The 24351-nt window shown below is 49.6% G+C and overlaps 1 protein-coding gene across 2 annotated transcripts in view; it reads right to left on the reverse strand.

Moving 5' to 3' along the window:
* Positions 1-24351, reverse strand: part of AGO2 (argonaute RISC catalytic component 2) — a 119655-nt gene that overhangs the window by 58968 nt on the left and 36336 nt on the right. For both annotated transcript variants that reach the window (XM_030794943.1, XM_030794944.1), the window contains exon 2: positions 9816-10011. In XM_030794943.1, the coding sequence (XP_030650803.1) occupies positions 9816-10011 (196 nt within the window). The remainder of the gene's footprint in view (positions 1-9815; positions 10012-24351) is intronic.

Here is a 24351-nt window from a genome sequence, read left to right on the forward strand (position 1 = left end):
GGCACACGCCTGTAGTCCCAGCTACTTGGGAGGCTGAGGCATGAGAATCGCTTGAACCCAGGAGGCAGAGGTTGCAGTGAGCCGAGATTGCGCCACTGCACTCCAGCCTGGGTGACAGAGCAAGACTCCTTCTCAAAAACAAAACAACAACAACAACAAAAATTATGACAATTTCAAAGTTGTAGAAGAAAAGCATTTAATAAAATTCAACATCCACTCATGGTTTTTTTTTTTTTTTTCTGAAACAGAATCTTATTCTGTTGTTCAGGCTGGAGTGCAGTGGTGCAATCATAGTTCACTGCAAGCTTGAACTCCTGGGCTCAAGGGATCCTCCCCACTCAGCCTCCCAAATAGCTGTGACTATGGGCGCATGCCACCACAATGGCTAATTTTTAACTTTTTGTAGAGATGAAGCTTTGCCATGTTGCCTAGGCTGGGCTCAGGCAATCCTCTCACTTTGGCCTCTCAAAGTGCTGGGATTACAGGTGTGAGTCATCATGCCTGGTACTCATGATTTTTTTTTAAAAAATTAGAAAAGTAGGGATAGAAGGAAACGTCTTCATCTGGTAGGAAATCCGCACAGAAACCTTCTCAAAGTCTATAGCAAACTAACTTTCCCTGAGGTTCTCAATGTAACAGAGACGCCCAAATCACCACTTCTGTTCAATGCCGCGCTACAGGTCACGATTACTACCGTAGGGTAAGAAAGGGATTATAAAGAAGAAAAAAACTGTCATCACTGGTGGACATTAGGACTGTATTTGCTGAAAATCCAGAAGAGGCTACAGAGAAAAAGGAAGCTTCAGAAAGCCAGAGCGCCGTCTCCTGGTCTGGGCTGCGGGCCACGTACAGGGTGAGCACCGCCTATGCCCCTCTTGGACAAAGATCCATGTTGCCCTCCAGTGCGCCTTTCTTCACTCCTGTGTTCTCAGTGAAAGAGGTGGCGAAAAAGGAGTGGCGGAGTCAGCCATCCAACAAACATCTCAGTGATGATGCCTGCAGGCACCGCCTCCTGCAGGGATGGGTCCCCCGGGCTTCCCTGTCCTCTCCCCCTCTATGAAATCCAGGTTCCCCACAAAGATTTGGTCCCTGGCAGTACACTGGCAGTTCCCTCCCTTTTTTCCCTATGAGACAATCTCGTGGCCACTCTAAGTTGCATATCACCGCAGAGGAATTCCTGAGTGACTTGGCGATACAGGACCGCCGTGTTTGGAAACAGTTATTTAATTGCAGAATGTAACAAAATGGCAATACATCATTGATGATGTGCTCCAGAATTGGTGGCCACCCTGCACCTTGGCCTCCCTCCTCCTTCTAGTTCCTGAAAGAAAAGATCCCTGCCCTGACCCCCACCTGTCTGCCCGGCAGCTGGAAAACAGCAGTCAAAGCAGCATGTTCCTCCCCGTAGCAGGGGTGCAGTTACCGTGGGGGTCCTCCCAGAGCCACACACACAGGGAAGGAGGGAGGGAGGCATGGGCGCTCGGAGTCCCAACCTCTATTCACAAAGTTTTGTTTTTTTTTTTTTGACGGAGTCTTGCTCTTTAGCCAGGCTGGAGTGCTGTGGCGTGATCACACTGCAACCTCTGCCTCCCAGGTTCAAGTGATTCTCCTGCCTCAGCCTCCAGAGTAGCTGGGACTACAGGCACGTGCCACCACACCCAGCTAATTTTTGTATTTTTAGTAGGGATGGGGTTTCACCATGTTAGCCAGGATGGTCTTGATCTCTTGACCTCGTGACCTGCCTGCTTCGGCCTCCCAAAGTGCTGGGATTACAGGCATGAGCCACTGTGCCTGGCCCACAAATTTTTCCTTTGAGAGTCGGAAACACGAAAAGACGTCTTAAAAAGGAAAAAAAATCAGTTAAGAGATATACTATGTTTATGGATCAGAATATTTTCCTCAAACAAATCCATCCTTTTAATTTCAGTAAAAATCCAGAGAGGGATGTATTTTTATTTGATAGGATTTAACAAACTCATCCTAAAATAGAAGTGGAAATCTGAAGGACAAAGGCTGGCAGGTATCCTTGAGGAGGAGCACCTGCAGGGAGGCCATGGCACTGGGGCAGGCAGAGACCTCAGGACAGGGCCCAGAGTCCGGAGCCCAGAAACAGGCCCAGGGATGGGGGCGGCAGGAGAAAGAGGGCAGGACACACTTCTCAATGACTTATGGCAGGCAACCACACACCCAGGATTCAAGGAAATACAACCGAGCCCCGCTACTGGAGACACTCCTCCGGATGAACACTCACCGTTCTGAGCCCCATCCAGCACTCGGCATGATGACTCTGCTCACTGACTGTCCTGCGGGCCCCTGGAGGCAGGGTCAGGTCCAGCTCATCCTGCACACCCAGCACGGCGTGCGGCTTGGGCTGGGCGGATCTCTCAAGAGAAGGAGGCTGTTCGGTCGTGCCAGCGAGGCAGTGCCCCAAGGGGCTGCAATGCACACCGGTGGAGTCGGCCGGCAGACAATCCTGGCCACCACTCAGGCCTCTGCTGCCCAGAGAGCATCCCTGGCCACCTGCCCAAAGCCCCCGTGCCTCGGGGCCCACTGCTGAGGGTGAGGAGGGGCCAATCTTGTATAAAGCAGAGAAAGTGGACCTCGTGGCTGTGGCAGCAGGATGGCACCTTGCTGCCTAATTCTAACACGGGGAGTCCCTTCCCTCCTCAAACACAGATGACCACATATTGGGCAGCTAATTTTCTTTCTTTGTAAAACTGTGATAAAATACAGATAACATAAAATTGACCATTTCAACTAAGGGTTCAGTTAAGCGGCATTGAGTGTGTCCATGCTGTCGTGCAACAATCACCACCCTCCGTCCACAAATGTTTTTCACTTCCCCAGAGTGAAATTGTACCTGTGAGGCACTAACTTCCCAGCCAGCCCATGGAGCCACCTGGGGACGCTGCTCCCGTTGTCCCTGAATCTGGTTCTTCGTTTCGATCCAGTGCAGGCACTGGAAAGTGAGTGAGTGTCCCTGCTTCTGGAGAGCCAGCTCTGCTGGCCACCCAGATCTCAGGCTTGCCCTTGACCTCCCAAAAAAGATGACAGCTCAGGACTGCATTTGCATGCATTCCGTCCACCAGCGGGCCCCCAGCCTCTTAGAGAGTGACCCATGTTGAAACGAAGGAAAAGGAGAACCACGGCCAAGCTGTTAGTGCTCATTCTGCCAAGTTCTAAGCAGGGACAGCTCCCTCCTCAGTCACCACCCAGGGAAAGGGCAGTGCCAAGCAGCACCCCACACAAGGCCAGGGCCGCCTCGCAGAAGCCGGGACGTGCTTGCTAATGCAGAGAAGCAAGTGCCCGCCCTGTTTGCCTGTTTGCCCTTTTGTCATAATTCTGAGAGGTTCCCTCTTTTACAAATGTCATCCTTTCATTAATTTCTAATTACACAGCTTTTGCCTTAATACATTCTCACCGAAAGTTTCACAGAACGATAAAGCTCAAAGTCCCAGCCTGGGCAACACAGAGAGACCCCATCTCTACGACATATTTAAAAATTAGTGGAGTGTGGTGGTGCGTGCCTGTGGTCCCAGCTACTTGGGAGGCTGAGGTGGGACGATCGCTTGACCCCAGGAGGTTGAGGCTGCAGTGAACCATCATTGTGTCACTGCACTCCAGCCTGGGTAACAGAGGGAGACCCTGTTTGGTGGCTCACGCCTGTAATCCCAGCACTTTGGGAGGTCGAGGTGGGCGGATCACGAGGTCAGGAGATCGAGATCATCCTGGCTAACACTGTGAAACCCCGTCTCTACTAAAAATACAAAAAATTAGCCAGGCATGGTGGTGGGCGCCTGTAGTCCCAGCTACTCAGGAGGCTGAGGCAGGAGAATGGCGTGAACCCGGGAGGCGGAGACGGCACTGAGCCGAGATTGCGCCACTGCACTCCAGCCTGGGCGACAGAGCGAGACCCCGTCTCAAAAAAAAAAAAAAAAAAAGAAAAGAAAAAAAAGCTAAAAGTCTGTTTACACTACCCACTCATTTCAATCCCCATCCTAAGTAACCTTATCCTTTTCAAACCTATGCTTTCACATAAACACATAGCTATCTACAAATACATTGTTTTACTATTTTTATACACATGGTATCAAACCCACACTTCTGAGGCTCCCATTTTCCTACTCTGTGTCTTTGAGATCTTTCCTCCTAACTGTATACAATGTGGCCACCAAGTCTAGAACTATAGACGCTGTAATCACGTGCGTTAGTGTTACCACCTAACCGCTTGCTACTTAGTTGCCTGTGTTTCTGAGCTTGCAGGTCAGCCTGGGAGTCCCACTCCACTCCTGCTGAGCTCCACACTGCACGCCCCAGCGCATTCCTCTCACCCGCCACTTCCTACTGATATTTAGATGGTGTCTTTTGTTGCTCTTTTTTTTTTTTCAGAGTAGTCATCCTATACATCTCCTTGAGATACAGAGACTGAGAAGGAGAACGGGTGGGTCAGAGGATACATGATGTTTCTGCTTTAATACCCGCACCAGACTGTCTTCTAAAGAGGCAGGGCCCACCTGCATTCCCGTGAGTGGCTCATGCCCAGAGTCACACAGCTCCAGGTGCAAGACTGAGTGTGACACAGCCATGCTGCCCGTCCCCCGCTCCACAGGCACAGGGCCATCTCGTCTGCTGGTTCTTCTGGGGCCACTTGACGGAGCTCAAGATGAACAAGGAGGAAGAGGGGCAGGGGAAGGGAGAGGAGCCCACCTCCTCCTCGCAGCCCACCCATGCTTCTCGGCACAGAGCATGGGGGCAAGGCCCACATGACTTCAGCAGGGCTTAGGCCGTGCGGGCCTTGCCCCCATGCTTTTTTGGGGCTGGCTCAAGACTGGCTGTGTTGTGCAGCCACCTCGGTGCCCACAGCTCTACGGGACGCTCCTGGGAGGAGGGGTCTTGCTTGCACCAAACCCCACCCCGGCAGCCCCGGGAAAGGGGCGGACTATACTGCAGGGCCTGAGGGCACTGAGGCTGCTTCACTGTGTAGCTGTCAAAATGTCACGGAGGTGACTGAGGTACAAGGGCATTTTTCTCATGACCTTGGATAAAGCCTCTGTGTTGGACTCATTAAACATCTACCCAGGGCATTGCACAAGGTTTTGGGAACTCACGACTAAGAAGCCACCCTTGCTCTCACAGAGGCTGCAGTGTGGTAAGAGAAATGGGTAGGAGATGCTGAGCAGCAGGAAGGAAGAGCCCAGACTCATGACTGGCTCAGGGCCCCACCTTCGTCTCCTTTTCCACTCGGAGCTCCCCTCCAGCGGCGCTGACCATGAGCACCATCCACCTCCCCAGTGGGGACAGGAGCCGTGTCTGCCTCAGGCACCACTGCACCCCCAGGGCATTGCAGCTGATGTGTGAGCGGGGTTCTCAGGAACGTGGGTCGTGGGAGGGGGGAGGAGGTAGGCCAGGGCTCCCACACAGGTCTTGTGAGCACAAACATTTTACTTCTGACATTTTCCTGTGCTGTTTTGATTGATCATAATTTTGAGATAGGGCCTAAAGGTTCCTAGGTCTAGGCAGCAACTCTCAAGCTGGCTCATAGCCTAGCCTGTTGGCCTTGGCCCTGTGCATGCAGCTCCTGCTCTGCATCTGCTGCTTACCAACTGCGTGACCCGAGCCTGCCAGGCGAAACCCCAGGAGTGTAGTAGCACAGTCCTGGAAAGACACCACGTTCTCATCACCCTCAGCCTCTTTCTGGTGTCAGATGACGAAGCCTTGGCCATGCCTAGTTTCGTAAAAGAAAGCTGCTTGTGTACTGCGGTCGATGGCCTAAGGGCCCACCTGCCACCGCACCAGTCAACAGCCCAGAAAATGTGGGCCAGGCGCGGTGTCTCACACCTGTAATCCCAGCACTTTGGGAGGCCAAGGTGAGCAGACTGCTTGAGGCCAGGAGCTTGAGACCAGCCTGGGCAACATGGTGAAACCCTGTCTCTACTAAACAGGCTCACGCCTGTAATCCTAGCACTCTGAGAGGCCAAGGCAGGCAGATCACAAGACGCCAGGAGTTTGAGACCAGCCTGAGCAACATGGTGAAACCCAGTCTCTACTAAAAATGCAAAATTAGCCAGGTGTGGTGGCGCATGCCTGCAATCCCAGCTACTCCGGACGGGTGGCTGAGGCATGAGAATCACTTGAACCCAGGAGGTGAAGGTTGCAGTGAGCCCAGATCATGCCACTGCACTCCAGCCTGGGAAACAGAGCAAGATCCTGTCTCTAAAAAAAAAAAAGGAAAAAGGAAATGTGTATACTGCTTTATGCCCTCATTCTGGTTCTAAGGAGTACCCCCTAAATCACAGATTCACACAGGGTTCTATCCCAGGGAAACACAAAAACAAACCAGCAGTCTCACTGATGGAGAGCCACACAGCAATGAGATATACTAAAAGATCTAGGCAGACCTTTAGTAAAGAAAGCTGCTTAACCCAGTGGTGCACATAGTTTTTGTTCAGAAATACATGTTTTAGTAAGTGCATATTTAAAGAACCTCATAGAACTCTCGACATACTCTGGACATGTTGAGTGAATCCAACTGTTTAGTTTTACAGATATGAGAACTAAGTCCCCAGACATTCTCTCTTAGCATATTCAGAGTTCTGCAACCATCACCATGGCTTAGAACATTTTTACCACCCCAAAAATTAACACTATACTCAACAGCAGTCACTCCCCACCATTCCAGGAAAAGAAAAATTTACATAACCATTTATAATAACATCCAAGAACATAGCATACTGTAGATTCATAGTGACCACAATAAAAAATTCAAAGGGGCTTTCTAGCAGAAATTGATAAGTTATTTATATTTATTATTCTATATACTTGGAAAAGCAATAGATCCAGAATAGCTAAGACAATTGTGAAGAACAACAAATTTGGAGGAATTATTTAATCGGATTTCAAGCCTTACCACTTAACTATAGTTAAAATGACCAAGAGTTCCTGGCCTAAAGACAACACAGAAGAGAATCCAGAAATAGATCCACACACATATACAGGTTGAGCACCCCTAATCTGAAAACCCCAAATCCAAAATGCTCCAAAATCTGAAACTTTATGAGCACCAACATGACGCTCAAAGGAAATGTTCATTGGAGCATTTTGGGTGTCAGGTTTTCAGACCTGCAATGCTCAACTGGTAAGCATAATGGAAATATTCCAAAATCCAAATAAATAAATAAATAAATAAATAAATGAAAACTTGAAACACTTTAGTCCTAAGCATTTTGAGTAAGGGATACTCAACCTGTACAATCAAATTATTTTTTTCAAAGGTCAACAGGTAAATCAGTGGGGAAAGAAAAGTATTTTCAACAGACCCTTACCTCACACCATACATAAAAATTAAGTCAAGATGGATCGTGGACTAAATATGCAAGCAAAAACTGTAATTCTAAAATAAAAACAGGAGAATATCTTTATGATCCCTAGGTAGGCAAAAATTTCCTAGAGAGAATACACTATGTAACAGCTATTTTTAAAAATTTATAAATTGGACTTCAACAAAACTAAAAAGTTCTGCTCATTAAAAGAAAGACACCATTAGGAAGGTGAGATGACAAGCGTTGGACTAGGAGAAAATATTCCCGGTATAGACTTGTATGATGGTGATTTTTAGGTGCCAATGTGTCATGATTAAAGAATGATCCAGAGAACTGGTAAAGCATGACTTCTGGGCACGTCTGTGTGGCTGCTTCCAGGAGACTGCGTGTTAGTCAGGCACCAGGTGGGGATCTGCCCCCAGTGTGGGTAGTGCCATCCAATCAGCTGGGGGCACAGACAGAAAAAAAAGGAGAAAAAGAGTGATTTCTTCTCTCCCTCCTGGGGCTGGGACACTGTCTTCCTTCTGCCTCGGACATCAGAACTTCAGGCTCCCTTGGCCTTTGGGCTCTAGGACTTATAGCAGCAGCCCCGTGGGTTCCAGGTCTTTGGCTTCCCTGATTATAAGGCTTTCAGACTTGGCCTGAGCCCCACTACTGACCCTCCGGGGTCTCCAGCTTGTAAATGGCCTGCTGTGGGACATCTAAGCCTCTACAATCATGTGAGCCAATTCCCCTAATAAATCCCCTCTCATATCTATAGATATATGTACAGTCATGTGTGGCTTAACCATGGGGATAAGGCCTGAGAAATTCACTCAGGCGATTTCATTGCGGTGTGAACATCATAGAGTATATTTACATATAACCCAGGAGGTAGAGTCTACCACACACCTAGGTCGCAAACCTGTACAGCATGTGACTGCTGAACACCGCAGGCAACTGTAACACCATGGTAAGGATGTGTACATCTACATATACCTAGGTCGGGCCCAGTGGCTCATGCCTGTAATCCCAGCACTTTGAGAGACTGAAGCAGGCAGATCATTTGAGGTCAGGAGTTCGAGAGTAGCCCAGCCAATATGGTGAAATCCTGTCTCTACTAAAAATACAAAAAATTAGCCAGGTGTGGTGGCAGGTGCCTGTAATCCCAGCTACCCGGGAGGATGAGGCAGGAGAATCGCTTGAACCCAGGAGGTGGACACTGCAGTGAGCCGAGTTCATGCCACTGGACTCCAGGGTGACAGAGCAAGACTCCATCTCAAAATAAAAGATAAAAAAATCTAAACTCAGAAAGGGTAGCACATTGCTCTACTACGTTACGTGGGCTATGATGTCAGCTCCCTTACAATCTTTTGGGACCACGGTGGTATATGGTCTGTCACTGGCCAAGCGTTGTCATGCGGTACATGACTGTATCTCTATCCTATTGGTTCTGTCGCTCTGGAGGACCCTTTCAAATGCAATGTGCATCTAGAATATACTAAAAACTCTCACAGATCAATAACAAAAAGACAAGAAACTCAGTAAAAAACAAACAAAAAAACATGCAAAATACTTCAACACTTTGCTGGAAATAATATATCGCTTAATCGATGAAAATAATATATAAACACATGGAAAGATGCTCAGCTCGTCAGTTACCAGAGAAATGAAAATTAACCACAATGAGAAACCACTACTCACCCACCGAAACACACAAAAATACATGCCTGACCACACCCAGTGCTGGTGGGGGTGGGCGGCCTTGGAAACACTCAGCGGAGCTGACGGGAGGAAAACCTGACGGGAGCATAGGAACACCATTTATTTGGCAGGTTCACATGCAGCTAAACACACCGCTGCCCTTCGGCCCAGCAATTCTACTCCTAGGTATTTATCTAAGAGAGACGAACACACCTCCACAAAAAGAACTTCAACAAGAATGTCCACAGCAGTCTTATTCATAATGGCCACAGCCTAGACTGCCCATGTGTTTAAAAGGAAGATGAAAAACAGACTACGAAATAGGCAATAGAGTATTCTTTAGCAATAAAAATAAGCTACAAATACAATGGCGCAGGTGGGTCTCATAAATTCTGCTGAGTAAAAGCAGTCGGGATTGAGGCTGTGTCACTATACAGACCCATAAACTAATCTATGTGACATACATCAGAACGCTGTGACTTTAGGGGCTGGAGGTAACCGGAAGAGGGTATGAGGCAACTTTCTAGGGTGATCAGTATATACATTTGTCAAAATTCTTCCAGTTGTACATTTACGATGTATTTCACTATCCTGAAACTGTGTCAATACAAAAACTTGATATATATTTATATATATATTTTTTTCAATCCGTAGGTTTGACTCTGAAAAACTGTTTTTGAAAAACAAATGCAGCTGAAACGTTCTGGAAGAAAGCCAGATGGATCTGCTGAGAATTTCAGAGTTGATTAGTTTAAATGTCGTGTCTGTCCGCACAGACCACTTACACAGGTCATGAAGGATGAAACGTAATACCTGTTAACTCTCCTCGGGCACTTCTCTGGCTTGATATCCAATTCATAATGATAGATGTCAATTTTGGGGATGTCCATTTCGAAGAAATTGGCCTGTAATTTGATTGTTCTCCCGGAGGTCCCAAAGTCGGGTCTAGGTGGAGGCTTGAAGGCATATCCTTGGATGGGGGGTGGCGGCGGCGCAGGAGGCGCGAGTGCTGGAATGGCAGAGAGAACACCCATTAACGGGGGAGCAGGCTTGCTCTGCGGCCCTTCCCATCCCTCGGCCCCGAGCCACTATATGCCCCCCTCTGCTGTTTCCATTCATGTCTAGGCCAATATTGCATTCCACAGAGGAGCCGTCTCAACGTTAAGCCAGTAATTTACTTAAAATGTATCGTAACAACTCATTGGTGATCAAACTTGCTATGTCCATTCCTGTTCTTTCTTCCTGTCTCAGACACTGGACAGATGAGACAGCATGAATTACCAGCACGGGAGACAATGCAAAGAGCCCAAAAGTGTCAAGGCAGTGCCCCTCCCTTGTTGCTGTTTCATTTACTCAGAAAATGCTTTTTTTATGCATAAGCGGCAGAAACTTCATCTCAACTCAAGTTTTCAGTGGCTCCATATTAGTAAAGTTCAAAATGTAGATTTAAAAAAAAATGTAGATTTAGAAAAATAAACATTTTTCAATAATAGAACACTTTCAATTTTCACTCAAATGTCTGTTTAAAAAAAAGACAACCCTTCTCCATTAAAAAAAAAAAAATCACATGTACTTCAATCCCTATTGACATTCACTGGAAAGAAAAAGTACTCTACTAAAAATAATATGAGCTGTTCTTACTGTATTTCTGACCTAGAAAAACTCAGAGACTCCTTGAATTATTTGTTTTTTTTTGTTTGTTTCCTATGAGAAAACTAACATGCTTTCAAGGTTATTAAACTCACTGAGTTACACCATCTGGAAATGGTCATGGCAGCATGGCCTTCCACAAAGTCGCCATGACTTCATAGATGACACATCTACAGACTTCCACGACACTCCACCCCTTCAATGGCACTCAGCAGGGGCCCCTGTGGGCTGGGCACCATGCCCTGGGCCAAGGCTACAAAAATAAACCAAGTCAGGCTGGGCGCGGTGGCTCACACCTATAATCCCAGCACTTTGGGAGGCCGAGGTGGGTAGATTACCTGAGGTCAGGAGTTCGAGACCAGCCTGGCCAACATGGTGAAACCCTATCTCTACTAAAAATACAAAAAGTATCTGGGTGTGGTGGCGTGTGCCTGTAGTCCCAGCTACTCAGGAGGCTAGGGCAGAAGAACCGCTTGAACCTGGGAGGCGGAGGTTGCAGTGAGCCGAGATCACGCCACTGCACTCCAGCCTGGGTGACAGAGCGAGACTCCATCTCTAAATAAATAAATAAATAAAACAAACAAACCGAGTTCTCAAGCAGCGCCCATGCTGCCACCAGGGACAGTTTCCAGGTGTCAGTCATCCACAGGATGACCTCTGATGACTTTTCATAAGCTCAGCAGCTCACCAAGATCTTTCCCAGCAAAGACCCTGACCGTGACAGGGAGTGGACATCGCAGTCCAGGTGGGTTCAGCGGAGCCATCCACTCCCTTGAGGACCGACGGAGCCTCTCTGTATGCCACACCAGAGTAGAACAAAGCATTTGCCAACACGTGGCTCCATTCTCAGGTGGCTCCAACCACCCAGTGAGACGGCTCCCAGGAAACGTCCAGGACAGAGCCCAGGAATCCGGCCCCACGGCCAATCTCGATTTCAGAGTCGGGCACGCTCCTCTCGGGGAGGAGAGTCACTGTCCTTCGGTGACTCCCAGCTTACAAGGTGCTCATGCAGTTACTTAACCCAGCCTCACAACCATACCACAAAGGGGCACACTGCTGGCTGCGAGAAGGTTTTGGGCTGGAACATGAGCTACTCGCATGTGAAACAGAGCTGCCAGGCCAGCTCCAAACCAGGCCCCTTCACTGGGCCTCCAAGCAGACTCCAGGCACAGACGCAGCTCGGGCTCAGGGCTTAGGCTGACCCTGTTTCTCCTAAGCAGCCTCCCCCAAGACCACCTCCTCTGTAACACCTGGCGTGGGAGGCAAGAAACCTGCACGCAGCCTGGTACTAACCCCTGTGAATAAAGGCAATGGGAAAACGCAGCAGTAATTCATAAAATGTGCAATTTCCTAAGATAGTTCTTTCTTGCTTCTAGCTTTCAATAATGAAAATAGCGATACTTCACGTGACGACACGTGGAATATAAAATTACAAGTTAAAGATGTAAAAGTTTTCCAGGCAGAGAGGCCGGGGAGGGTCCACCTTCCCATACCTTCAGGAAGGCAACTCCACTGCCAAGGACGCCGCTACAGGCCTGAGACCTCGGGGTGCCTGAAATCTACTCTGATCACTCACAGGGAGTCCCACGTGTAAGCTGCAGATACAAGCTGGAGGATCAAAGCCAAAGTGTGCAGGAGGAGATAGAACAGAAGTGTGATGACACGACCCCCATGCACGAGGAAGGAGGGGATGACAAGAAGGGCACTGGATGCCCACCCCAGGCTGTGAGCCCCCGGCCCCGACAGGTGAATAATGCACCAAGGTGGGGACCACATGTACAAGAGGCCACAAGACACGGATGGGCCACACATGCACTTGTCACATTTGACACGGATGGTTCTAAAGGGAATTCTACCACCACCTAGGGATGCGCTCTCCACGTGCTCTCTGTTAAGGAAACGAAAGCCCTCGAGGAGGAGGCATCTGGGATGCCTTCACCAAGAAGATGCCACCACATTGGCATTCACAGAGCGGGTCCTGGCTCCCACTGCCTGTCCAACAGCCAAGTCCCAAATCCCTGGCCTGCATCCAAGACTCGACCTCACCTCCCCACTACTTCCAGGCCCACTGGGAGCAGCCATCCTCCCTCGTCTCCTCCGTCCTCCAAGGATGCTCCAAGGAGTAATCGAGGTTCCACCTGTCTGTGGACGCTCTCTCCAGACACCCCATGGGCACCTCCTCCCCAGGCCACAGGTGGCACGCCCTGCCACACGTCCTACCCAGTAACTAACCAGTCTTATTTTAAATGGGCTTCCAGTTGCTTCCATAAGTGTTAGTCTTGTCTCTGCATTGAAGGTTGAAACCTTTGGGAACAGAAACGCAAATCCTTTCATTCAGGAATCCCAGGATTCTAGCACAGCGCACCTCAGCCACACTGCAGGCTCGGTTCCAGATCGCCGCAATAAAGCAGGTCACACCAATGCTTTGGTGTCCCAGTGCATATAAAAGTTGTTTGCACTATACTGTAGTCTAAGTGTGTAAATTGTGTGTAAATAATGTACACATCTTAATTTAAAAACACTTTATTGCTTAAAAAATGCTGACAGAGACACTAAGTGAGCACATGTTACTGGAAGAATGGCGCCAAAAGAGTTCCTCAGGCTACTACAAACATTCCATTTGTGAGGGAAGGAGGGAGGGAGTGAGGAACAGAGTGAGGCAGGCAGGGAGAGAGGGAGGGAGGGAGGGAGGAAAGGAAGAAAGGAGGAAGGAAGGAAGGAGGGAGAAAAGGAAGAAAGGAGGGAGGGAGGGAAAGAAGGAAGCAGGAAAGGAGGGAGGGAGGGAAGGCAGGGAGGAAAAAAGCATACATTCTTTGTGCGGGGCAATAAAGTAAGGTGTACCTGTGGTTGGAAGGGACCTCAGCTGCTCCTGGGAGGGGCGATGGCTCCCCAGGCCCCAGGGCTGGCAGGCCGCTCTGCACTTAAGGCCATACCCATTCCTTAGAGAGCGAAGCGAGTTCGGAGGGCAAGGCCTGGAACCCAGCGCAGCGTCACGTACACAGCCGTGCTGTGTTCACTGAATCAACATCACTCAGCACATTTAAGATTCCATTTTTAGAGCCGCATCTCACACAGTGAAAGGGAAAAATAGTGAATGAGTAATCGGCTTCCTGTGTGAGCAACTGGGTCACGGGGAACAAAAAATTTCAGTATACACAGCGGACGTCAGCAGAGGTGGGCGGCAGGCGAGCCTCCTGCAGGAGCAGGTGGTCCCCTGAAGAAACCCCTTTCGGAGTTGGCTCCTCCCCGACTTTTCAGGGAGGGATGTGGAGCAGACTCTGTGCCACCTGCCCTGAGGGCCATCTAAGTAAGGGACAGGGAAGGGGGGGGAAGTTGGTGCATGAAGAATAAAGTGAAGGCCTGCCAGGATCCCCCGCAGACGTGTACCCTGAGGTGGGGAGAGCAGCTGCAGAAATTCAGAGTCATTAAATAAATGAATAGCCCAGCTCTTCCGTGAAGCCGCTTTGGCTACCGGTGAGCGAACCACAGGCCCGGGTCAGCACCCATGGGCTGTGCAGCTGCGGCCTAAGCTTGGGTGGCAGCCTCGTTGTGAGGCTGGCACAGGGGCCCATGGCTGTCTCCTAGGAAGCCAGCTCAGTGCTCAGCACCCATGTCTCAGGGGATGTAAACGGTTAAAGATCCGCCACCCAAATGACACGCAAAGCTCTTTCCGGAGCTCCAAAGTGAGTCGTTATTCAAAGCCATGCTTCCCGATAGTCCTCCTAGAACTCTGCATTAATTACACTGGGCATCAGCCAGAAAGTGTGCAGGCCAAAGAAAGTGAGAAGGATAGCTCAGGGCTGCTAAACACTTCTGTGCCACACCCTGGGCCAAGCCAGGTGCAGACATGGTCTCTGTGATGCCAGGACAGGATGCCCTGGCCAGGCAGTGGCACAGCAGCCACCGAGATCCGTGCCGTCAGCACGAGCCGCGGAACAGGACGGAGTGATGGCTCAGTGAGCACAGACCAGAGAGTAGATGCTATCAAGCTGTACTCTCCTGCTAAAATCAGGACACGAGGGTGACAACTCACCTGTTGTCTACACAAGCAAGCCTCCCTTATAGCCACCCAAGTTGACGCTAAACACAGTCATGGCAGCTTTTTTGGTGAAATGGACAGAGACGGTCTCAGAATTTGTGCTGGGAATGCAGACGGAACATCTGCTCCTGTCAGCCGGAGTGCAGACAACTGTATGCTGTCTCCCATGCCAGGCCCGGGCCACCAATGACCCCACGGTGAGCCAAAGCCAAAGCCTCACCCAGCCCACGTTCACAGAGATGTGTCTGGCCCAGGTGTCACAGCTGCGCAGGGATGGCTGGAGCTGGGTCCCCAGCTGATGCGTTCTACCCCCTCCCCCCGGTCTGACTCCCAAACCGGGGCAAACTGACCTCGACAGGGGCTCTGGAGCCCCCCAGGTCTGTGAGGACACACCAAAAATCAAATGTGACAAGACGGGGAGGAAAAGGAACCCTCGCACTTTGGGGGTCCCAGGTCCCTGGCCACAGAATCTGGCCAAACACGGACGCCGAGGAAGCGGAGGCACAGATGGGGGTCCCAGGTCCCTGGCCACAGAACCCACCCAAATACGGATGCCAAGGAAGCAGAGGCACACATGGGGGTCCCAGGTTTCTGGCCACAAAACCCGCCCAAACACGGACGCCAAAGAAACGGAGGCACAAACATGCCCCACGGTGGAAGGGAGTCAACAGAACCCACCTCACCGGCCACTGGTCACCCACCTCCACAGGGGAGGCTGCTCCTGCCTCTAGCCAGAGCTCTGCAGCAGGAAGGAGGAGTGCACCCTCCAGCCCTGAGCAGGAGCCACTGCATCAGTGCTCCTCGGAACCAGGGGCATCGGCCCAGGAGCCAGCTGATGCCACCGAGGGGGTCTCAATGTGGCAATGGGGAGCTGGTGCACAGGCTCAGAGAATACATTCTGGGGAACACTGGCCATCGACCAGAGCCCTAGGCCCCCTTTGCCCTGGGGACAGATCCTGCTGCAGCCTCAGGACCTCATGGGTCCCAGCTTAGGAAACGGCCCCTACCCCTCCTCCTGTGGGCATGGGGGACACAGGATGTAGCCATCCACCACCGCTCGCTGGCTGCATCTGCACCCTGAAAAGGAGGTTTTGCCTTCACTCCCTTGGGCCCCTGGGAAGGCTGGGTCGGAATGAAGGAGGGAAAGAAGCTCTGGGTGCAGCCCCGGGTGGGGGCAGTCCTCACAGTGGGGGCAGCGGGGCTGTCCTCCAGCAGCATTTTTGCACTTCTGTTGAGCACTTCTGTGTTCTGCGGGCGCGGTTCCTGGAAGGCTTTCGTTTCTGTTCTCCCTGAGTAGAAATTATTGGAGCATTTCCAACCTGTCTCAGCCTGGTTCTTGGCAACACCAAAAGAATGGGCCATGGGAGGCAACGTGAGCAGGGGAGCAGTCACCCCAAAGGCAGGGGTTGTAGAAGGTGCTGGGCAAGGAGAGCAGGGAGAACCCCCCAGGAAGACTGGAACGCTGCTGCTGAGGCCGACACAGGCAGCCTGCACCTCCAGATCAGACTGATGATCACCCCTAAACCACTTGCTCCCCTCTTTTGGTTTAATGAGTAATAGCCTAAAAATATGTTAACCTTTAGTGAGCAATACAGCGTGCACAGGAAGAGCATGACACACCCGTACAGTCTAGGACTGACTATAAACAAACACCTAAGCTCCCGCAGATGACTAACCATCAACACGGAATTTCCTGTTGGGGTTTTTTAAAATAAATGTTTGTGGTTCAACCTAAAACTGCAACCACCATTATCTCTTTGAGAAATGGTCCTGAAAGCCACCCCTGTGATCTTTACGAAGAAAACTTTTCCCCATAAATTTTGAATACATTTTTCCTCACAAGTTAAAAACATCCTCTTTGATCCACCATCTGTCTTTACTCAACAATATTAGAAATACTATAATAAGGCCAGGCACAGTGACTCACGCCTGTAATCTCAGCACTTTGGGAGGCTGAGGCGGGTGGATCACCTGAGGTCAGGAGTTCGAGACCAGCCTGACCAACATGGTGAAATCTCGTCTCTACTAAAAATACAAAAATTAGCCAGGCATGGTGGCAGGCACCTGTAGTCCCAGCTACTTGGGAGGCTGAGGCAGGAGAATCACTTGAACCTGGGAGGCAGAGGTTGCAATGAACTGAGATCGCACCATTGCACTCCTGCCTGGGCAACAAGAGCAAAACTCTGTCTCAAAAAAAAAAAAATACTATAATAAAGACAAGGAGGAATTAAAGGAATACTGGTAAAATGTAAGTTATCTCCTACAGAAACATTCCCCAATCAAGGCAGCTGATGAGACCACAGCATCTCAACCACCAGCCCTACGAAGGCAGACCCACACACTGGTCCAGGGCTGCTCGAAGCCTGACACCTCTCAGTGGAGACGTGAAGAATGCCTTACGTGTACATTTCTCTGACTCTTCTCTGCAGCCTTTTCTGGTTTCAACCCTAGATTTCTTTTGTGATTCTGACTCTGTATCTGCCTCTCCCACTAGAATGCAGGCATTGCAATATAGCAAGGACTGTGTCTGTTTTTGTGCAACTGTTGACTGAATGAATACACAGATGAATAAAAGAATATCTTGCTGTTACACCGACTCTTAGTAAAAATGCCTTATGGGTTTATGACTCAATCCCAAGTTTTTTTTAGGACAAAACCATAAGGCATCCATAGGAAGGCTATTACTCTACCTTTTACAAATAGTCTTTACTGTTTGGTTATTTTATATTTTATCCTTTTTAGTAGAGACAGGGGTCTTGCTATGTCACCTAGGCTGGTCTCAAACTCCTGGCCTCAAGTGATCCGCCTGCCTTGGCCTCCCAAAGTGCTGAGATTCCAGGCGTACAGCACCCAGCCTGTTTTAACTAAGAAGCCAGTATTTCTCCAACATCAACATTACTCCAGTACAAGACTTCCAGTACATTCTTGTCTCTTCTCATGTCCTCTCTCTTGGACTCATCTTCATTGCACATCTGAGGAGCCAGGAGCTCCACAGGGTGAGGTGACAGCCAGGGCACCTTGGCAGCAGACCGCAGGGCTAGGACTGTGATTTCCAGTTTGCCCCTCTGCCAACATCAGCCATCAAATCATCAAATCAGCTGACTGCCCTGACGGGGGTCCATGTGACATCTCTTGTACTTCAGAAAGAGTCTTGTTCTCCAAACTGAATCCTTTTTTCACCCAAAACATACAAGAATCTGACCTACCTATCACATGTATGTTCCCTGAAAATATATACACCTATTACGTATCAATAAAAATAGACAACAACTTTTTTTTCTTTTTTTGAGACAGAGTCTCGCTGTCACCTAGGCTGGAGTGCAGTGGTGTGATCTCAGCTCACTGCAACCTCTGCCTCCTGGGTTCAAGTGATTCTCCCACCTCAGCCTCCCGAGTAGCTGGGATTATAGGCGTGCATCACCATACCCAGCTAATGTTTGTATTTTTAGTAGGGACGGGGTTTCACCATGTTGGCCAAGCTGGTCTCGAACTCCTGACCTCAGGTGATCCGCCTGCCTCGGCCTCCCAAAATGCTGCGATTACAGGCATGAGCCACTGTGCCCAGCCGACATACACTGATCTGCCACCCTCATGCCGCATATCTGTGCTAAGCAGCTAGGAAAGTTTAAAAAAAAAAACTTTGTGCCTTTTACAGTAACTGATTCATCCTAGATACCTAGTACATTTCTCAATACTTACATAAAATGTTTACTTCCCTTTGTAACATGTGTATTCACATTTTAAATTCCCATAATTGAAGAAGCAATGGCCACCACCACTGCGCCAGGTACAATGCAGACACCTTCAGGCAAATCACCTCCTTTAATCCTTACCATGGGCAAGGCAGGCAGGATCCCCATCCTGCAGATGTGGTCCGAGGTGTCTGCAAGGACACCTTACAGGCAGAGCTGGGACTCACACACAGCACTCATGGCTACCAGAGCACACAAGCCTTGCCACCAGGCCACACTGCCTTGAACCGATACCAGCTATGCTTAAATCAAACAAAAGGAGTTGAAGGAACTAAATGCATGACAATCCACCCTCACCAGGTTCACTCAGTTCCATCTGCAGGCACAGGAACACCTGCCCACCAGTGAGGTCTGCTGGTGCCAAGCCCCGTACTAAGGGTTTCCTAAACTCTACCTCAACGCACAATGCCACTCACCCTACACTGCCTGAGCACCTCCTACTCCTGCTCTCAGGGCGCTCGTCTTCAGAATAGGGCAGGGAGGAAAACCACCACCATCTCCCAGAATGGGCAGGCAGGCCACTGGCAGCATTCGGGTTGGCCGCAGGGGGCATGCCAGTTAAGGGGACAGGAGAGAAATAACTCAGTCGGAACAATTTTCTGAATATTTGAAGGAAAAAAATAAGGTGAGCTCCCTCTCACATCTTATTACAAAATAAATTTCAAATAGAAACTGTAAATAGATAGTATTTTTAAATGGAACAAAAACATCCACAGAAATATTTTAAAATTTAATAACCTTTTATAGTTTTGGGGTGGGAATGCTCTTTCTGGGATTACAGGCATGCGCCACTGTGCCCAGCCCTCTTTCTTAGAACCAAAAAGAGGTTGCAAAAGATGGTTTTTGGCTGGGTGTGGTGTCTCACACCTGTAATCCCAGCACTTTGGGAGGCCGGGGCAGGTGGATCACTTGAGGCCAGGAGTTCGAGACTAGCCTGGGAAACATGGCGAAATCCTATCTGTACAAAAAAAAAAAAAAAAAAAAAAAAAGAACATTAGCCGGTCATGGTGGCATGCATCCGTAGTCCCAGCTACTCGGGGCTGCTGAGATGGGAGGATCACTTGAGCCTGGGGAGGTCAAGGCTGCAGTGATCCGAGATCATGCCACTGCACTCCAGCCTGGCTGACACAGTGAGACACCGTCTCGAGGGAAAGAAAAAAACTGTGTGTGTGTGTGTGTGTGTGTGTGTGTGTGTGTTTCTCTAACTGCATGACCAACTGGGAAATTTTTATGACATCATAAATACACAAACCTAAAGGTATAAATGTACATATACAGAGTTTATATAAATTAATGAAATAAAAAACTCCAACAGGAAATGGTGAGGGATATGACTGGATAGTGCATATGAGAAAAAATGGCCACTCCCATCCATGTGGGGAGATTTCAAGTTTGTTTCAGAAGCCTTTTAAAATTACAAGCCTTTTGATCTGGTAATTCAACATCTAGGCATTTGTCCTAAGGAAATACTCAGGCGTCTACACATGAAAAGACTGAGAAGGACTGAAAGGTCCATCAGTAGAAAATGGGTTAAATGAACTGTGGGGAGAGTTCAGTGACACTGCTTCTCCATCAATTACACAGGAAGAGCTCCGTGCGTTGGTAAGTGGGAAAAAGCTTCAGAATGGTTTTTGATGCAATCCCATCTGTCCTATATTATACACACGTACACGTTTGGGGTATGAAAGGGAAAACTTACAGAAGAATTATAAAACAAAATATTTATCGTGATTATTCCTGAGTGGTCAAGCTATAGTCTTTCTACTCTTCTTTATGCTTCTATTTATTCATTTTATATCTTATTTTATTTACTTTTTTATTTTATGAGACAGAGTCTCACTCTGTTGCCGAAGCTGAAGTGCAGTGGTGCGATCATAGGGCTCAAGTGATTCCTCCTGTCCCAGCCTCCCGAATAGCTGGGACTACAGGCGTGTGCCACCATGCCAGGCTATCTATATATAATATAATATAATATAATATAACATAATATAAATATAATATATAATATAAATATAATATATAATATACAATATATATTATATATAATATATATAATATACACACACACACACACACACACACACACACATATTATAGAGATGGAGCCCTCCTGTGTTGTCCAGGCTGGTCTCAAACTCTTGGGTTCAAGCGATCCTCCTGCCTCGGCCTCCCAAAGTGTTGGGATTACAGGCGTGAGCCACTGCACGTGGCCTGTGCTTCTGTATTTTTTAAGGTTTATTATATTTGTTATTTAAAACTAAATTATTAAAAAAAATGAACAAACTCTGGGATGAGGATGAGTGTTGGATACATCATTCTATTTTTCTCTGACATATCCCTAAGTTAAAGAAAACAGAAGCTGGCTGGGTGTGGTGGCTCATGCCTGTAATCCCAACACTTTGGGAGGCCAAGGCGGGCAGACCATCTGAGGTCGGGAGTTCGATACCAGCCTGACCAACATGGTGAAACCCCATCTCTACTAAAAATACAAAATTAGCCGGGTGTGGTGGCGCATGCCTGTAATTCCAGCTACTCAGGAGGCTGAGGCAGGATAATCGCTTGAACCCTGGAGGCTTGATAAACCCTTGAACCCTGGAAGTTGCGGTGAGCCGAGATGGCACCATTGCACTCCAGCCTGGGCAACAAGAGCAAAACTCCATCTCAAAAAACAAACAAACAAAAAGAAAATAGAAGCTTAAGATGTAAGCACAGATAGTCATTAGGCCATTTAACAGATGCCCAGAGAGATTTAAAAAGTACCCAATGCAAGATCTGCAGTGAGCCTATTTTCCCAGCATAGTCTCACAGATGAACAAAGTGGTATCGACAGGTGAGGCAGCACGTCCGGGTCACATGCAGGCTGGGAGGAGTCAGTGGAGCAGCAGGGGAGAGGCAAGTGGCCGGGGTGGGGGATGAACCCACGTCACTGCATGGCTGCTGTGTCGTCATGACCGCTGTCTCATCCTGCGAGACACAGCCCTGTCCGGGAGAACTCCCCTGGTGCCCACCAGCCCGGGGAGACCTGCCTGAGGGTGCCAGCCAGCCAGCCAGGATGCAGACTGTTCAACACCATTGCTGGTGAACATGTTGTTTGAAATAGAAGACTAAAGCCACAATGTGCGTTGTACATCATGGTTAAAGGGAACTCACAGAGGAATTGTATAGAAGAAAAAAAAAACTCAGCAGAAGAGCTGTTTCGTTCATTTATAACCATGCCCCTGCACTGTGTCCCAGCTCTGGCAGGGACATTCCCTCCCTCTTCACACTTGCTGGGCTAAATCATCTGCAGAGGTGGCAGGAAAACCGCCTCATTTACATACACCCTTTCCGGCAAGCACAGCCAGGGATTCCAATTCCCAGAGCCTCCCAGGCTCTCCAGTGCCAACGCAGCGCAGCACGGATGCAGGGCGGTGTGGGCAGCGGTGGCACAAGGTGCTCACACCCAGCTGGAGTTGAAGTCTGGCAGACATTACTTTCTCTGACTCCGTTTCTGGCAGCAGCTACGGACACCGACGGGGGGCTGGGCGGGGCCACCCCTGGCCTCCCTGCCTGAGTGGGGGCCCTTTCCTGGGGGACGGCCTCCTGGATTAAAGCCTGAATCTCGACGATGGAAGGAGAAATAAATGAGCATTCAGAAATCTCAGGCTCACTCCTGTCAGCTTCAGCCTGATCTACAGGATTAGCTTGTGAGGCCTAATTTTAAGAGAAAAGGAATCAAGAAAAAAAAAAAAAAGACATCAAAAATGAAAAACTGCCATCTGAGTTCCGTCCCACAGGGCTACTAACACATCTTAGCCTTTCTGCCTGTCTTGAAAAGAATAAATGTCTATTTTTATCAGCGGGGCAGCAAAATCCATCAACATCTCCTGCTCATCTGCTGAAACGCACACGCCTGTTCCACTCATCACCGGGCTGTTGCGTCATCTGCCACCTGGGAGGACCAAGAGATGACCCTGCCCGCCAGGGGCCTCACAGCAGATGCCAGTGCCAGTGCCAGCGGATGCTTGGCGGGGCCCCGTGCTGGGCTGCAGGGCGCACGGCTCTCCTTTCTGGGTGCCAGGTCCAACACTGAGCTTACTATTGTACAAGATCTAACCCAGGAGGGTGAGGAAGGAGGAGATGACACAGGACAGCAAGAGGGACTGGGGTCCCACACAGCAGCTCAGCCACTGCCGACCTCCGGGTCAGGAAACAAGACACCCACAAGAGCATCCACGACCCGTATGGGAAGGTGTCTGAACCCCGAGACGGCGTGTCCTGTGCTGGAGGACCACTTCCAGGGCTGCATTCAGGTGTTCTGAAGCCACAGCACCAAAAACAATTCTCTTCGGCAAAGGCAGCAGGACCCAACGGGAAGCAGACGTTTGCGTTCCATTACTTGAGGAGAACCAAATGCTGCTGACATTTCTACCCGGAGAGACTCTGCATCTCTCCTGCTTCGCAACCATCTTTCCTACGGTTTTACCAGGAGAATGCCTAGCCCTTCTCCAACCTGTGCCAGGCCTGACACTCAGCTCCTCTGGGAGTGCCTCCATTTCCCTGTGCGTACAAGCCCACGGTGCCGTACGACCGCCGGTCTACTCTACGCGCGGCAGCACCGCACCCAGGAGCCGCAGCTCTTCCTCCCGCTTGCGCGACAGCCCTGGTGCCGAGCCCTGTCTGGGCCCCACCAGGAGAAAGTGCGTGCTGGCTGCTCTCCGCCTGCTCTGGGACTCTGGCCTGCTGCTTCCTCTGCCTGCCACCCCCCAACCCCGTTTCCTCCTCTGAAAGCTGGAGCTACACCTGCCCCAACAGGGCAGAATTACCTTAAATGGCACAAGACAACTGCACAGCAGAGCCACCTCTTCTCCAAAGTTTTCAGGGCCCAAACCCAGACACCTCCTTGCAGGACTCATGGCTACCGTGGGCTCGCACCACCAGCCTCCCCATGCGTTTTCCTGCCTCTGCTTTTGCTCAATCTGCTCAATGACAGAAACGTGACAACAGAGGCCACTTTCTCCAAACCCAGCTCTCCCTCCTTGAGGCTCCCATCCTGCTGCTCACGCTGAGGCCACTCTATCCTGCCCTCCGGAGCTCACAGGCAGACCTGGAGCCCAGTGAGGACAGGGTCGGCCTCCTCATCTTGCCACCACTCACGAAGCCCAGCAGTGTTAAAATCTGGCAGGATGCACCTGTTCGGGAAGCAGTCCCCAGAGCAGAATCGTCACCACATCTGAATAGCTTCTGCCATCCCACCGACAGGCCGGCATCTAAAAGAGATGTGCGCTGAGCGTCCGTTATGTGGTGGCACCGCTGCGGTTTCTTAACCAGAAGGCAGAATCCTGTGACCAGGATTATCACCTGCTCGTTTCATACATGAGACGGGGGAAGCCAAAGTAACCACTCAGGCCACAGCAGAAAGACGCGTGCTGGAATCTGAAACAAAGTCTGTTGGATTCCAAGGGCTCCACATCTTTTGTGATGATGAAGACGAAGCCTGCCCAAGAGCAGCCAGAGCTGAAAGAAGAAAAAGCAGGAGGGCCTGTGAATGCCCCCAACCCCCTAAAACCTGCAGCTCCGGGTCTGACACTCCCAGATTTGCGTTTTGAATTTACACTACCTATAGGGTCCAGGCCACCACCTAAGCGAGAAATTTAACACACTCATCCGTGGTGCTCAAAGCCATCTCTCTAAATGAGGTGCCTGGTGTGCGGACATCCCTTATATGATCTACACCTTTTCACCTGTCTGGAAATCAAGACCCTCTCATGATTTTTTGGTTTGTTTGTTTTTCCCCGAGACAAGGTTCTCAGTCTGTCTTCCAGGCTAGAGTACAGTGGCGCAATCTCAGCTCACTGCAACCGCTGCCTTCCGGGTTCAAGCGATCCTCCTGCCTTGGCCTCCAGAATAGCTGGGATTACAGGCACCC

The sequence above is a fragment of the Nomascus leucogenys genome, chromosome 16 (genome assembly GCF_006542625.1).
Source record: "Nomascus leucogenys isolate Asia chromosome 16, Asia_NLE_v1, whole genome shotgun sequence".
NCBI classification, from domain to species: Eukaryota; Metazoa; Chordata; class Mammalia; order Primates; family Hylobatidae; genus Nomascus; species Nomascus leucogenys.